The sequence below is a fragment of the Physeter macrocephalus genome, chromosome 11 (assembly GCF_002837175.3).
Source record: "Physeter macrocephalus isolate SW-GA chromosome 11, ASM283717v5, whole genome shotgun sequence".
NCBI lineage: Eukaryota > Metazoa > Chordata > Mammalia > Artiodactyla > Physeteridae > Physeter > Physeter macrocephalus.
In genome coordinates, this window is record NC_041224.1 from 64,975,350 (window position 1) to 64,990,296 (window position 14,947).

Consider the following 14,947-nt stretch of genomic DNA (forward strand, 5'->3'; position numbering starts at 1 on the left):
CCAACGAGGTTCTGAATTTCCACTTGGGACAGAAACCAAGAGACAAGCCCCTCAGGGCATTCCAGGAAATACACCTCCATCTTCCCTCTGCAGCCACTCAGAGGGGCCCTGGCTACCACCACCCTCAGCCCCACAGGCACTGTCCCCTCTCAGCCCTGAGCTCAGACCCACATCCAACCTCTCTGCACCTACATGTCCCCCAGGTTCCTCAAACCCAGTCTGTCCCACAGAACTCACCCCACCCCTCGACCCTCCACTGCCTGCCTCCCCAGTCTCAGCGGGGAGTCATCCCCAACAAAGGGAGCAGTAACAGGACCAGGCAGCCTCCTTTCAGGCCACCTGAGAAAGTGGGAAGGGCAGGGAACCTGGGAGTCAGGAGGCCTGGGTCAAGATCCTACCACTGGGGCAGCTGACCCTTCCACCCTCGGTTTCCTCACCTGACAAATACAGGTAATAAATCCTGCCCTGTTGACCTTGTCAGCCAGGTTTGAGCAACCAATGAAATCATGGGTAGAAAGTATCTGAGAAAAGTAAACACCCTGTAGAAGCATAGGGGGTTAACTAAGGCAACTGAATGGGGAGGGGCATTTATTAAACAGTTCTCTGCACCCAGTTTCACACTAAGGGTTTTACAAACATCATCTCTTTTAATCCTCACAACAATCCACTGAGGAATGTACGACTTCTACCCACTTTGCCGATAAGAGACTGAGGCTCAGGGGGTAAGGTGGCCCCGAGGTCAGTCAGCTGGCAGGAGCCGGATTTTAATTCAGGTCTCACGTGTCATCCTAGCCCTAAAGCCCACACGCATTCCACCACACCCGGTCCCTGCCGGGAGTCAAGAGTGCTAACTGGGGTCTGATCTGGCTCTGCCAGAGGTCTGCTGTGTGACTTTAGACAAGTCATTGCTCCTCCTATCAGCAGATATAATGCAAATTCCAAACCAAAGAGAATTTCTGCCGTGAAGTGATTCTGCCAGGCTGGTGTAGGGACTTCTGCAGCACAGGTGTTCGTGACACCTCTGACCTCGATCTGCCAGTGTCCCGACTCTCAGCCATGGGTGCTATTGCCCAGGGCCCAGGCTGCTGCTGGGAGTGGGGTGGGGGCTTCGTGTCCTGAGTGTGGGAATTTCCATCCAATCGTGCAGAGACCAGGAGACTAGCAGTGAGCCATGGCAAGAAACGCACCTCTGTGGAAGCTTCCCCAGGCCACAGCCCGCTCCAGAACCCCAAGGCAGACAGTCTCACAGAACACATCTCCCCCGACCCTGATACATCCAGGCTGGCCTGCCTGTGGCTACCTCCAAAAGGTAGTACTTGGTGGTAGCGGAAAGTCTCACAAGGTCACCTGTTTTTTTTCAAACCCCAGCCTGCAGTCCTCTCTTTCTCCCATAGATGGTTGCACTCAGCCCACAGATGAGTTAGGTTTGTTCAGAATGGTGTTGGCCACCTAGTTCTTTTACAATTTTTTATTCAGTTTCTCTAGTCAGTGCTCTGCCCAGAGCCCTTAGGATCCCTTTACAGTTTGTGCTCACACAACACCAGGAAAGCACCAGGCTTGAACTCCCTACAGCTAGCACCTGTGGCTCTTTATCAGAGGCCTGGCTGCAGGAAACCGCTTTGCCTGCTGGCACCAAGGGCTGGAAGGGTCCTGAGCCAGTGACTGACAGGTGAGGGGATATAAAAAGCCCAACTCCTTTGCCCTGATTGGGGCAACTCCCAGGTGTGGTGTACACCATCCTGGAGCTCCCCACAGGATTTGCTTGGTGTCACCCTTGTTTGGCTTCCTTCCTTCCTTTCCTTCCTATTTCCTTTTCTTCCTATTCCTTTCCTTCCTTTCCCTGCCCCTCTTCCCCAGTCCCTTACCAGATTTTCCTGGAAACACTTTGCTCCCCATCAAAAAAAAAAAATCACTTTCATACAAATCCTCATCTCAGGGTCTGCACCAGAAGAACCCAACCTAAGACAGTTGCCAACAAAATTTGCACAAAAATCCAGATTTCTGCTTCTCATGATAAATCTGTAGATCTAGCAACCCTGAGCCCCTTCTCACTTGGCCACAGTGGCTAGAGCTGAGTAGAGACTGCCTGATACAGATGGAAGATATGTTCTCCAGTTTTCCCCAGTCCCCCACACTCCCTATTGCCTCCAAATGGCCCTTTTCACCCATTCATATTCCCTGCCTGGCCCCCACAAGCTTCTGAGTTTGCAACCTCCAAAGTACAGTGCAGTGATTAACAATGCAGGCCCTGGAGTCCAGGTCCACCAATTAATAATTCTGTGACACTATATAAATCTCTTCATATTTCTCTATTTCCTCATGTAAAAAATGAGTACTTATACCTACCTATATGGTACCCTCTATGGTTGTTAGAGACTTAAATGGGATATTGCCTGTGAAGTGATTCGTGTTATATCCAGTGCATGATAAGAAGTCAAGAAGTTACTAATATTTGTCCTCTTGGAAGAGATGTGCCTGCTATAATCCGACAGGCCACATCCAACTATCTGAGGTTACCTGCTGGTCCCTCACTCCCCTAGAGGGAAGATACCTCTTCCCTGAAGAGGTTTGGGTCTGAACACTCACCTCTTCCCACTGGTGAATATATCGAATGAGGCGGGAGAGACGCAAGAGGCGCAGGAGGCTGAGGATCTTGGTGAAACGGACAATGCGCAGGGCCCGGGCGGTCTTGTAGACCTCCGAATCGATGCGTGTCTCCACAATGAGGAAGATGTAGTCCACGGGTATGGAGGAGATGAAATCCACCACGAACCAGCTTTTGAGGTACTTCATCTTAATCCGCTGCGGGTCCAGGATGATCTCTGTGTTGTCCTCCACCACAATCCCTGTGCGGAAGTTGAGGACCAAGTCGATGAGGAAGAACGTGTCCGACACCACATTGAAGACAATCCATGGTGTGGTGTTCTCATCCTTGAAGAAGGTGATACCCACAGGAATGATGATCAGGTTTCCCACCATCAGCAGCAACATGGTCAGGTCCCAGTAAAATCTGCCCAGAGACACACAGGTCAGTCATAGGAGGAGAGAGAGAATGAATTACAGACTAAAAGAAAGCTCAGAGACAGCAAAGGTGGGAGAGAGAAGTCTTCAGAGGTTCTGAGACCCTGCGGGAGATAGATGCATGGGTACCAGGGCAAGATGTCTTGACTGGCATAGAAACAGGCTCTTCCTTAGTCATCCTTAGGGATGTCTTCTGCCTGCCCCTCCGTGAGATCCCCGATGACAAGCCTCCTACTCCAATCCCCATGCCCCAGTGAGAGGCTGAAAAGCAAACTAAATAATGACATCCAGAGAGAGGCGAGAGGCTGTTTTAGCAGCAGAAGTAGTTCACCCCACACCATCCCAGGCTCAGGCCAGGATGCTCCATCCTCCCTGAGGGTCAACTGTGGCCTGAGACAGGCTGGCAGGCAGACCATGCCACAGACCGTGACCAGAGAACAGGGGAGGTCCAGACACACAGCAGGAGCCTGGGAGGCTGGAGGCGTGGGATCCAGTCCTAGCTCTGTCACTGACAGGCAGGTGCCCTCCCCACTCTGGGCCTCAGTTTCCCCACTGTGCAATGAGGGGCGGGGCCTCCACGCTCGGTCCTGTAATTCTGATCTGGCCTTCTCCCACACTGGCTCTCAGGGGGCCTCCCTTTAGTCTATCCCCTATAGTCAGAAAATGTCTGACCATCTCTCTCCCCCAGAGGTTTACTTCTAACAAAGCAGCAGGGAAGGTCAGTGATGTCTTCAAATGCAGGCAGTGTTTTTCTTTTTAAAAAAAATATATTTCAACAATTTTATTTTTTTTTCCAGCAAATAATTTATATTGAGCAAAGTAGATATTTTTGATGTTCAAGTACACATTTAAATAAATACTGATTGAATAATCAATATATTAATCACAATAAAATATTGCAAATACTTTCTCATTTTTTCTTAAAAAGTTTCCTTTAACATTATTTGGTAGAATAATTATTTCAGTTAACAAAGTTTCTGTGATAAAATTTTTAAAAAATTTTTATCGGAGTATAGTTGATTTACAAGGTTGTGTTAGTTTCAGGTGTACAGCAAAGTGACAGGCAGTGTTAACGGGGTGATTTCAGGCACCAGTGAGGTACCACTCAATGCAACAGAATGAGACCAGTGGGGGCTTCCAGCATCACTTCTTCTAAGGCCTCAAAGCAACTGCTAATATTTCCTGGGGAGGTGGGGAGGGACCCTCAGGGTGAAGCCTCTGAGAGGTTAAGCAATATGAGGAGGTAAAAGCCAACTCATAGTTCTCCTATCTGGCCCAGCAGGGGCCCCTCTGGAGTATGCAGATAGCACAGGTAGGCAGAGACCCTATGTCTAAGAAGGCATGACCAGGGACCCTGCCCAAGAGCCAGCCACCCCAGGGCTGGCCCTAAAACTGAAAACTTGCACTGCAGAGCTGTTTCTCTCTGCTAGTAATTTAGACAGTTACACAATGCCTGATAACGGTATTGTGTTGGGCAGAAATAAGCCTGTCTTCTCCCAAGAGAAATAACCTTTCAGCCATCTTTAATTCTCTACTGCAGGGAAGCCAGGGGGAAGGGAGTGGGAGACAAAAAGATAAGCTTTCCTGGAGTCTTCAGTGGGTCCCACCGCAAAACCAAAGTGCCCCGGCCTGAAGAGTTCCAAGTTTGAAAAAAATTACTTCACAGCAAATTGCTTTCTTTGTCAGACTCAGAATGGCGCTCTGAGTCAAGGAGAGGGCAGGGCCTGCTTCAGTGAAGGTGGGCGAGAGAGCTGTCCCACATCACACAGCCCAGGGTAGTGTGGCTTCCGGAAAGGCAGCTTCCGGCAGCTCCTCTGAAAGCCAAGTTCTTCAGGGCATCAAGACAGGACTTCAAGTCAGAGCCTCACTGGGCTAAGGCTTTTCACTCTAAGTCTGGTGCCAAGAGGTCAACTTTAGCTCCTTTTCTGCCCCACAGCCCGCCACCCCTTCGTCAGCCCTACTCCCCCGTGCCATCTGGGAGAACCCACCCCAGCCTTCACACCCACTACACAGAACACAGCACATCCTGCTAATGACTTGTGGGCCCTGGGAGAATGGTTTCAGCTTCTATGCTGCTCTCAAGCTGTGTACACTCTCCACTCAGCCTCGTGCACACCATTCAAAGACAGCTGCAGACACTCATTAGATGCCATACACAGGTATCCTCATTCACACACACACAGTGTGCAAACACCCCTATGTACACATGGCCATCGTTCCTTTTATTCAATCTCTTGGGAAAAACAAAACAAAAAAATTGTGACATAGAGAGGCCACTGAGAGCCTTGTGGCCTCTGTACATAAAGCTAATAATACACCCAGACTGGGAGAGTTTCTAAAATTAACAGAGCGGGTGCAAGGCAGCTTGGAATGCTGACTCGGGCAGGCCTGCTACTCCAGCGGGTTTCTACACTCTCCCAAGCTCTAGTTCCCTCAATTACGACCAAATTTGAGACAGTAATTAACAGGAGAATGTTTTCATTTAGTGGTCTTCATAAAACCAAATTACATGAGGCAAAAACACACATTTCCTTGCATTCTGATTAACTGTTTCAATCATGAGTTTCCAGATGCTAAGGAATATTTCTGGTGCCTGATCTGGGCTGCGGTTGGAACCCTGGAGCACTTCTTCCCACACACCACTGTCCTGGAGCATCAAAGAGATACTCAAAAGGCAGCATAATATGGTGGGAAGAAAGCAGCACAGGCTCTCAGGCCAACCCACCTGAACTTGATTCCTGGTTCCATCATTTGCTAGCAAGTTGCTTAATCTCTCCAAGCCTCAGTTTCCTCATCTGCTCAATGAGGATAACATTACCTAACTAGTGGAACTGTTATAAGAACGAAATGAATTGATATTTGTAAAATGCTCTGACCTATGCCTAGCCCATATTTTTAAAAGAGTAAATAAGTAATTCAAGTCAAACAATTCACAGGAAAGAGGTGAGGGAGGTAGATGAAATCTTCCAGGGAAGAGCCAAAGCAAAGCATCTACAGGGGGTGGGTGGACGGGAACTTAATAATGGTTCCAGAACAGCCAGTGGTGGAAGTCAGGGCCCACAATATTCCCTGGATAATTGGACGGCAGAACCTATTTACCTCAGCATAGAGATGCCCTGATCTCAGGGAGCTCATGGTCTAAGGCTTAGCCAGAAGACAGAAGACAAGTTGGGCAATGATGTAAGAAACCATCCCAGGCAGCAGCCCAGGCATCTGAAAAGATGGGCTCCTGGTGGCCTAGAAGGATGAGGTCATGAAGTGCTCCTGGAGGAGGTAACAGAAGTTGGGCTTTGGGAGCTGACCTTGGCCTTGTACACTGTGCTTCCTTACTCTTTGCCAGACGGTTGCACAGATTTCTGAAAGCTGGGCCGGCAGAGAGCAAAAAATGATGTTCAGCACCACGGACAGCTCCCGGTGCTCCTGCCAGCCCCAGGGTCCTGGCCGAGCCAGGGGAAGTAGCAACAGCCTCCCCCACTGCACCCGCAGCTCTCTGACCCCTCTTCTCCCTCAGTCCTAGTGATCAGAAGCATCTCAAGTGATTCCTTAATGTCCCTGCACATTTTCAATGGGGGACTCCTTGGTGACTGAAAAGGCTCTATTCAAAAAGACCCCCAAACACTCACATGTATCAAGCACTTACTTGGTGCTTTCAATGCATTACTTCATTTATTCCTCACACCAGCACTAAGGTGGCTGCTATTATCTGTATTTTACAGATGACGACACTGAGGTTCAGAGAGAAGTATCTGCCCAAGACCACACAGCTAGTAAGGAGCAGACCCCTAATTCAGAAAGGTCTGTGGAACTCCAGAGTCTGACCTCTTGGGATTTTAGGCACCTCAGTGGGATGCGGGGAGGTGGACAAGCCTTTCTGGCACGTTTGCATCACACTGTGGAGGTAGCCTACCACAGCAGGTACAGCCCCTGCTCCAGAGACAAGAGAGAGGAGGAGGTTGCAAAGAGGTTTCAAGGGGACTTATCTTCCTGATGCCAGGCCTTCTAAGGTGCTTTCTGGGTGGGGAAACTAACACACCTTTCAAGTATTAAAAGCACCCCAGTCATCAGCAGTCAATCGGGCACAGTTGTACCCATCCTGTAGAAAGGAAAACTAAGGTCCACCAAGAGGGAATAGTTAACATTTCCAAAGCCTCAACGTGGAGGCCCAATGCTCCCCTGGCCCCCACTACCCCTAGAATCATTCATGAATAAATCCCACAATCCAGGCTACGCATCCATAGTGGCAGGTGGCAGGCCCTGGCAGGGAAGCAATGGATGGCCAGACTAGGGCATGCTGGAGTTGGCACAGCCCTGAATTAGAGGCCTTGGTCTCCCGAAAGCCAGATGACCCTCCCCATCCCAGCGTTCTCTAAGCTGAGAGGAAGTCCTAGCCAGCAAGACACCAACTGGGCTCTGGAAGCCCTGTCCCTGGACCCCAGGTCTGTTCTCCCTCAATTCTGGACCTTACTTTCTAACTGGACCAACAGGTCCATCTAGGCAGATGATGGCCTCTCAGCAGGAGGGAGTGGCCTGTGGGCCAGCTTTGGAGGAGCGGGGGGCCCACAGGCAGAAGGAAGGGGGTGGCAAAAAGCCCAACAGCCCATTACACGGATACCTGGAACATTTCATGGTCTGAGTGGAAGGTTATGGCCTCAAGGGAGCTGAGGGAAGAGAAGATAGAAGGCTCCTGATCCTGAACTCGGAGACTCAAGGACCAGACCAAGGGGCCTCTCCTTCCCTGGAGGCTGAAGAGGATGTGAAGGGTGATAAAACGGAGGCAGAAGTGCAAGTCCCGGAATAGGGATGACCTCCTTTAGTTTCCTCTTGTCCACACCTGCCCATGCTTGCCTCTGAGCACATATACTCTCTCTCACACACACACACACACGAACACACTTTTGTACACACACTCTCATCTACGCACCCCTGTTAAATTTTGTCTTCATACACGCTTCCATTTTCACACAGGCATACCTTCTTGCACACCCACTTGCATACATTTTGACACAAATGATATCCACTGGGAATCCTGTCAGCTGTAAGAAAGAGAATGTCTGGTTTTTGCCCATTAAGATCTTTTCCATCCTTCAACATTCACCTGAAGTGCTACCTCTTCTGGGTCTCCCCAACTTCTCACTGATGGAGCCACAGCCCAGCCTGAGCCTCGGCTCTGGATCTCCTAGAAAACTGTGGATTCCTTGAGGGCAGGAGCCTTGCCCCAGACACGCCTCTGTCCCTGCAGTGCTGGTGGCAGGATACGGGGGGTGGGGGGTCCCCCGTGCTTTCTCCTGGGTGAGCAGCACACCCACGGCCCCATCTTGTACCCTTCCCTCTGTGCAGACGGCTCCCACTCAGACCGCTCCTAGCACCAGACTGCATTCCCACCTGCCACCTGGAGGGCCTGCTGGCCCCTCCACCCAACAAGTCCAAGGCTGAGCTCAGCATCTTTCTCCTCAAAGCTGAATGGCACAGTCAGCATTTCAATCACCTGGGCTGGAAACCTCACAGCCATCCTCAGCTGCTTTCTCTCTCCCCCTACCCAACCCTGCAGGCCCCCCAAGCAGTGGCCAAGTCTTGTCTGGCCTCTTCAATGACAGCTTCTGAATCGGCCCCCAACTGCTCTGTCCTAGATCAGTTCCTCACTGCTCCTCACCTGGACCCTTGCCCCTGCTGCCCACCTGGTCTCGGCCTCCTCCCTCTTTCCCTCCAAACCACATGCTCTCTGGGTTATCTGGCCAAATAGCGTTATGATTATGTCACTCCATGCTTGAACCCCCCCTTTGGCAGACTCCCACTGACTACAGAAGAAGGTTCAAGTTCCTTGGTCTGGCACCCCCTGACCCCTCTTCCCTCTTCTCCCTTCCACTTCCTTCACAGGAGTCAACTGGACGGCCAACTTTTGGCCCCATCTCCATCCACCTCCTGGTTCCTCCTCCTGAGAACCACCCCTACCTCTTGAACCCCCATCTTTTGAAATCCCTTCCCTCATCCAAAGCCCAGTTCAGTTGCCTCCTTCTCCATGAGCTTTGCCTAACTGTGCAGTGTGTCTATGTTAGCAGTCGTCACAACCTGCCCCTTTCATCAGGTACCACTTAACTCTCCTTCCAGCCCCTCAACAAAGAAGCCAGGAGTCTTTTGTGTCTGAGAAATGGACGGGAGCTGGGAGCCTCACCCTCCATTCCAGGCCCAGCATAGATAACTGCCCAAGCTGCTCATGAAGACGATGAGAACGGAGGAGGACAGCCATCAACATCTGCTGGGCACTTACTATTTGCCAGGCACTCACCTGAGTCCCTTATATAGACTATCTCATTTAATTCTCATAAAAACCCTATGAAGTAAATACTATGATTATGCCCATTTTGCAGTTGAGGAGACTGAGGCACAAGAAGTTGAGAAATTTGCTGTATATGGTGGATCAGGAATTCAAACCCAAACAGCCTGACTCCAGAGTCCTACTTCTAACCACGCTATACAAATATAAAAAACCTGGTTGGTAGTATTTTCTCTCTCCCAAACCCTGTGCCTACTCCTACTCCACCTCTCCCTCCCAAACCTGTCTCCTGTGCTCTCTTCCACGGCATCTTCATCCCCAACTTCTTCACTCCCTAGCCCGGCTGCTTTTTCCCTGAAGCGAACCTTACTTGTGTCACTCTCCCAAACCCCAGAGGGTGGAGTGAGCACCCTCCCCGCTCCACACCGATGCCCCTTCCCGTCTGTGGCAGGAATGTCTACGAGAACCTTTGAGCATCCTGTCATTTGCTGCCCATCTTTCCAGCATCCATCTGCCACCCTCGGGGACCCTGGTGATGCTGGCACCTGGTTCACAGCCTTCTGTCCCACTCCGAATCCTGCCATCATCATGGGTGACTTCTACTCCTTCTCAGCAGCCCAACAATAAACACCCAGCCTCCCAGTGGCTTGAAGTCCTGCCTCTAGTGTCTTCACTCCAGTCCATTCCAAGAGCACACCCTGGATCGGGTCACTATCTCCAGTTGGTCCACCTCTAGTCTCAATGCTCTCTCTCACCCTAACCTCCTTTCCTTCCAGCTCTTTTATCCAATCATGCTAAGTCTACTCTTTAGTGTCCCAGGAGCCTGAAGTTGGCTGACCCTCTAATTCTCCCAGGAGACCCCTCCTGCCTCCTCCCGTCACCCCCAGGCATAAGGGTCCTGCTCATCAGCCTCTCTCACCCCGTCCTTCTGGCACCCACTTCACCAGATCACAATCCTAGCTCAGGACCATCGTCAGCTCTTTTCCTGTTTACATGGGGGGCTGTGCAGAAAACCTCAGACCTCAGACCAGTCCTCCTAAACACCAAGTGCCTTAGTTCCTTGTGCCTCTATTTCCTCATCAAGGTTTCTGTGCTCAGCTGGGCCCTCACCTCTACCAGCCCATCCTCCAAGAGACCCTAACGACCTTTCCCACCCATTTCCCACAGCAGCTTTTCCAAATTATCTCCTCTCTCCTCAAAGCTCTGAAACTACCACTTCCCCTCTCCCTCCCAGCAGATAACACCACTTCTACTTCACAGAGAAAACACAAGCCCCCAGAATGTCCCCGTCCTCTTCCCGCCACCAGACTACTCCCTTGCTTGTCTCTTCCTCACCACTTTTCCCTTCCCCAGTCACAAGGGAATCAGTGACTCTTCCACCTGCGCTCTTGACACTGTTCCCTTTTTCCTCCCCAGGAAGCTTAATCTACAGGTTATCCTCTCTCTCGCCCATATCTTCAACCTCCATCTCTACTCATCCTTTTCCATCAGCTTTTAAGCTCTCTGCACTTAAAAAAAATAAAATCTCTCCTGAAGCCCTACTGTCTTATCTCTTCTCCGCTCAGAACCAAGCTTCCTGAAAGACGTGTCGCCATCCCCACTCTCTCACTTCCACGTCCGTCCCCAACACGCCTCTCAACCCTCCAGCAACACTGCCGATGCACACGTCCTGCTGCAAAATCCCAAGGACACTTTCCGGTCTGTTTCCGTCTTGACCCTCTGCATCATCTGATGCTGTGCGCCATATCTGCTGAGACACCCCGCTCCGCTGGCTCTTCTCTGTTCTGCCTCTCCTTTCCCTCCCGTTGCAGGAGCTCCTCTTCCCCTGCATGACCTTTAAATGTTTTTGTTCCTTTGGGCCCCCACCTCCTCTCTCTCCTTACTGTCTCCCTGGGTGACCTCAGCAACTCCCAAGGCTTCATTATTCCACTGGCTTCCAGACCAGACCTCTCCCTTGAGCCCCATAGCCATGTGTTCACTTGCTGACTACACTTCTACACCTCAATGTCCCATGGGAACTTCACTCTTGACATAGCCAGATATAACTTAGCAGCTTCCCCCATAGACTTGTGCTTCCAGCATGTGATAGCACCAGCCATCCAAATGCTTAGCCTAGAAACCTGGGGATTATCCTCGACTCCCCCATCTCGCTTACCTTCCAACACTCAGTCATGCGGGATCTGGCATGGCTCATAAACTCACCACCCGGCTTACTTCAGCAGCTTCCTAACTGGGCTTCTGCCTCTCCCAGGACCCCACAGACCGCAGGGTCCAGGGTAGGGTCCACAACCTCTCCACGCTTTGCCAAGCCCAAAGTCCTTCCACACTCCCAGCTAAAATCCAAGTTCCTCACTGTCATTCCTGGGCACTTCCTGATCTGGACTCAGCGTCCTCTCTTGCCTTGATTCTCGCCATGCCTCCCCTGTGTGAGATGCTCTGCTCCAGACACACTCAGCAGCTTTCAGTGCCCCAGACACACCGCACTTCCCTTCTCCTCTGGGCTTTCCTACATACTGTCATCTGCCTGGAGCTCTCCTCCCCACCCCTGCTCACCCCAGGCCACTTGGTTCAGAGGAGCCGTCACTTCTCCTGGGAGGCCATCTTTGTCTCCGAGGAAATCTGGCTAGGTACCCCTTGTTTGTGCTGCCCTAGCATAGTGTTTGTCACACTATGATGGAATTGCATGTTTGTCTATCTTGTGGCCACTTGACTCTTTGAACTTGCCACAGTGCTTTTTATGAGGTAGGTCCAAAAAAGGTCCAAAAAACATGGGAATGGGTGGAAATATGGGAATGGGTGGAAGAGTGAATAAATGAATGATTGAATGAATCCCTTGGGAGCCAAAGGCTGAGTGGCAGGAGGCCCAGGAGAAGCTACACAAAATGGACAGCCCTCTGACACCCCAGCTCCTTCCCACAAGGCTTTCACAGGCCTCCGATGATCAGGGAGGAATTTATCCCATCCGAACACCCAAGGCACAAAGACTCCCAGCAACATCCACTAGCAAATGGCCCCCACCTGGTGAAGATGATGGTGGGAAAGCCACAGAGAAGGAGGGAGGAGTTGGAAGGGGGCGGGGGGGGAGGTAGATGAACAAGAGACAGGCCAGGAGAAACAGGGGGTTGGGGTTCTGACACAGTGGGATGACAGGGGGCTGGTGGGGTGACACTGAGGCTACAGACGTCAACAGAGGCCATGAGTGTATTTCCAGCCTGACCAGCACAGGCCCACGGTGACACAACACACTGAGCCCCCTCTGTTACAGGCATGCCCCCTCTCTGGGGACTTTGAGGATTCTCCCTTCTCTCCAATAGGCTTGGCCCAGAGATCCAGGAGGTGGGGGGTAGGGGAGGGCAAGAGGAGGCAGCTCCACTTCTCCCCTAGAATCTCCCGACATCATCCCCACCTTGTGGACCCAGGAGGAGTCTCATCTCCCCAAACCTGCTGTGTGCTCCCCAAGAGCAGAAATGACTTCTCTTCCTTTTCCAAGATGTAAACGCAGAGCTGGGCCTGGAGGGGGAGGAGTGGCAGTCCTCAGCAAAATTGTCTTATTGTTAAATAAATGGGTGGATTAAAGGCTGCTGGGGGGAGGGGTGGTGGAGACTGGCAAAAATAAAAATAAAAAAGAATACACTAAAATGTTAACATTGATATTTCTAAGTAGTGGGATTACGGGTGATTTTTGTTTTCTCCATTACACCTTTATATTCTAAATTCCCCATAATGGGCAAATATTACCTTTTAATCAGAAAAATAAATCCACAAGTAACCACCGACCAGTGTCCCATGCTGTAAAGAGTCTTCTAACGTGTGTCAGGGGAGAGACACACACGGGTCCCCGGGAAACTCCCAGGCGGCCCGTGCAGACAAAGGTGCTGTCCGACGCGAGGGCAGGAAGAGCAGATTTCCCGGAGGCGCTTAAGGAGGAGGAGACAGAGGGAGGCCATTTGAAGGGCAGGTGTAATAGGCAAAGGAGACCACGTGCCTGCCCACAAAACCCACGTGGGAACGCACACACGTGGGCCACCTTCCTTGCCTTCCCTCCCTCACAATCAATAAAGCTGCTGGGAAGCGTCGACCAGCCCCTCCCCGCCCCTCTGCGTCCAGGCTCTCCTTCATCTTTCTCGGAGGCAGCGCTGCGGCCCCGCCCCCTCCCCACGCTCCACCCACCCGAGGGGGGCGGGGCTCAGGAGTCTGGCAGTTTAGCCTCCCCGCCCCCTCACGCTGGAAAGCTCTGCCTTCCACCGCCCTCCGCTCGCGCCTCTGAGGAGAATAAACGCCCAACCCCCCCTCACTGTTCCTCCCCGACCCTGGGGTCTCGTCTCCCCCCTACAGCAGATGAATGGCTGTCTGCCTCCCACCCCCGCCTGGCCAGTAGGGCTCTATTTTTAACCCACCTCAAAAATCTCTGACTCAGAATCACAGTGCTCCCAGGTAGCTGCTCCCTCGGCCGCCTGAAGCGGGCCTGAAGCGGCCTCCCAAACAGATTCAAAGCCAAGGGCATCTAGCTAGCGCTGGGTTTATGGGTGGGTAGTTGGGATTTTGGCGTATCTTTAGGTTCTCACTTTTCTATAAGGATGACCTATTACCGGAACAACAAAATTTGGTTTTGTTTCTGTTTTTGAAGACCCAAACAAAATGACCCTTTACCCCTGCCTCTTCCCTGGTCAGTCACCGTCCTGGGCTGAGGCCCTAGTCCCTCAACGTGAGGGCTAGTCTCGGCCATTCCCCAAGGAAAAGGTGAGCTGTGTGAGAGCTGGAACTGCCAGAATCTTCCCTTCCCCTTCTGTGATCTTTCAGTCATGTAGCACAGTGCTTCTTCAAACTGTAATCTGCACACAAATCACAGGGGGATCTTAACCAAGATGCAGACTCGGATTCTCTGGGTGTGGGGTGAGGGCTGACACCTGTATTGCGAACAAGCTCCCAGGTGATGTTGAGGCTGCTGGTCCAGGGACCACACTTGGAGTAGCTAAGCTGTAGCAGACAGTACAGTGGTTAAGCACTCTAGTGTTTGAACACCTGGCTGTGTGGCCTTGGACAAATGACTTAACCTCTCTGAAATCTGTTTTCTTTTTTTTTACTTCCCATTTTCTTTTATTTATACAAAACAATTGTTTTAAATATAATTTAAAAACCCCTCCAAGCACCGGTGTCTGTCTCTGGTTTCCACCACCATTTCCCCACACACACCCCCCCACCATGGACACAGCCTGGGGGTACTTGGAGGGGCAGGGAAATGTCTGGGGTTTGTGACGTGACCAAGGCACTGTTCTGGAAACAGACACAATGATGGGTCCCTGTTTCAAGTTGGGCAAAGGAGGCGATAATGAAACCCTCTAACACAAAAAGTTACAACAGGGATGGCAGGAAAAACAAAAACAAAAAAAGGGAAGGAAAAATAAGACTGAAAACAAAAAATAAAAAAAACCTTCAATATGAAGGCAGCAGATGGGGGAGGGGCACTTACAAGGGAAAACCGAGTTCAGTGGAGACAGCAGCGTCCAAGTCCAATGATTTTGTCGCTGGGCCATGATGCCCCTTCCCGCCTCCCGAGCTCACAGGCTAGTCCCCCCTTCTCTTTGGTCTGCAGAGCTGCCCTTCAAGGTGAGGAGGGGCACCTGGGGGCTCTAATTGAGGATCAGAGGGAGGCCG

The 14,947-nt window shown here is 51.3% G+C and overlaps 1 protein-coding gene across 1 annotated transcript in view; it reads right to left on the reverse strand.

Moving 5' to 3' along the window:
- The window catches only part of HCN4 (hyperpolarization activated cyclic nucleotide gated potassium channel 4), a 41,371-nt gene that overhangs the window by 12,978 nt on the left and 13,446 nt on the right, over nt 1-14,947 (reverse strand). Inside the window, exon 2 of the mRNA XM_024128884.3 lies at nt 2,587-3,010. Coding sequence (XP_023984652.1) covers nt 2,587-3,010 — 424 coding nt within the window. The remainder of the gene's footprint in view (nt 1-2,586; nt 3,011-14,947) is intronic.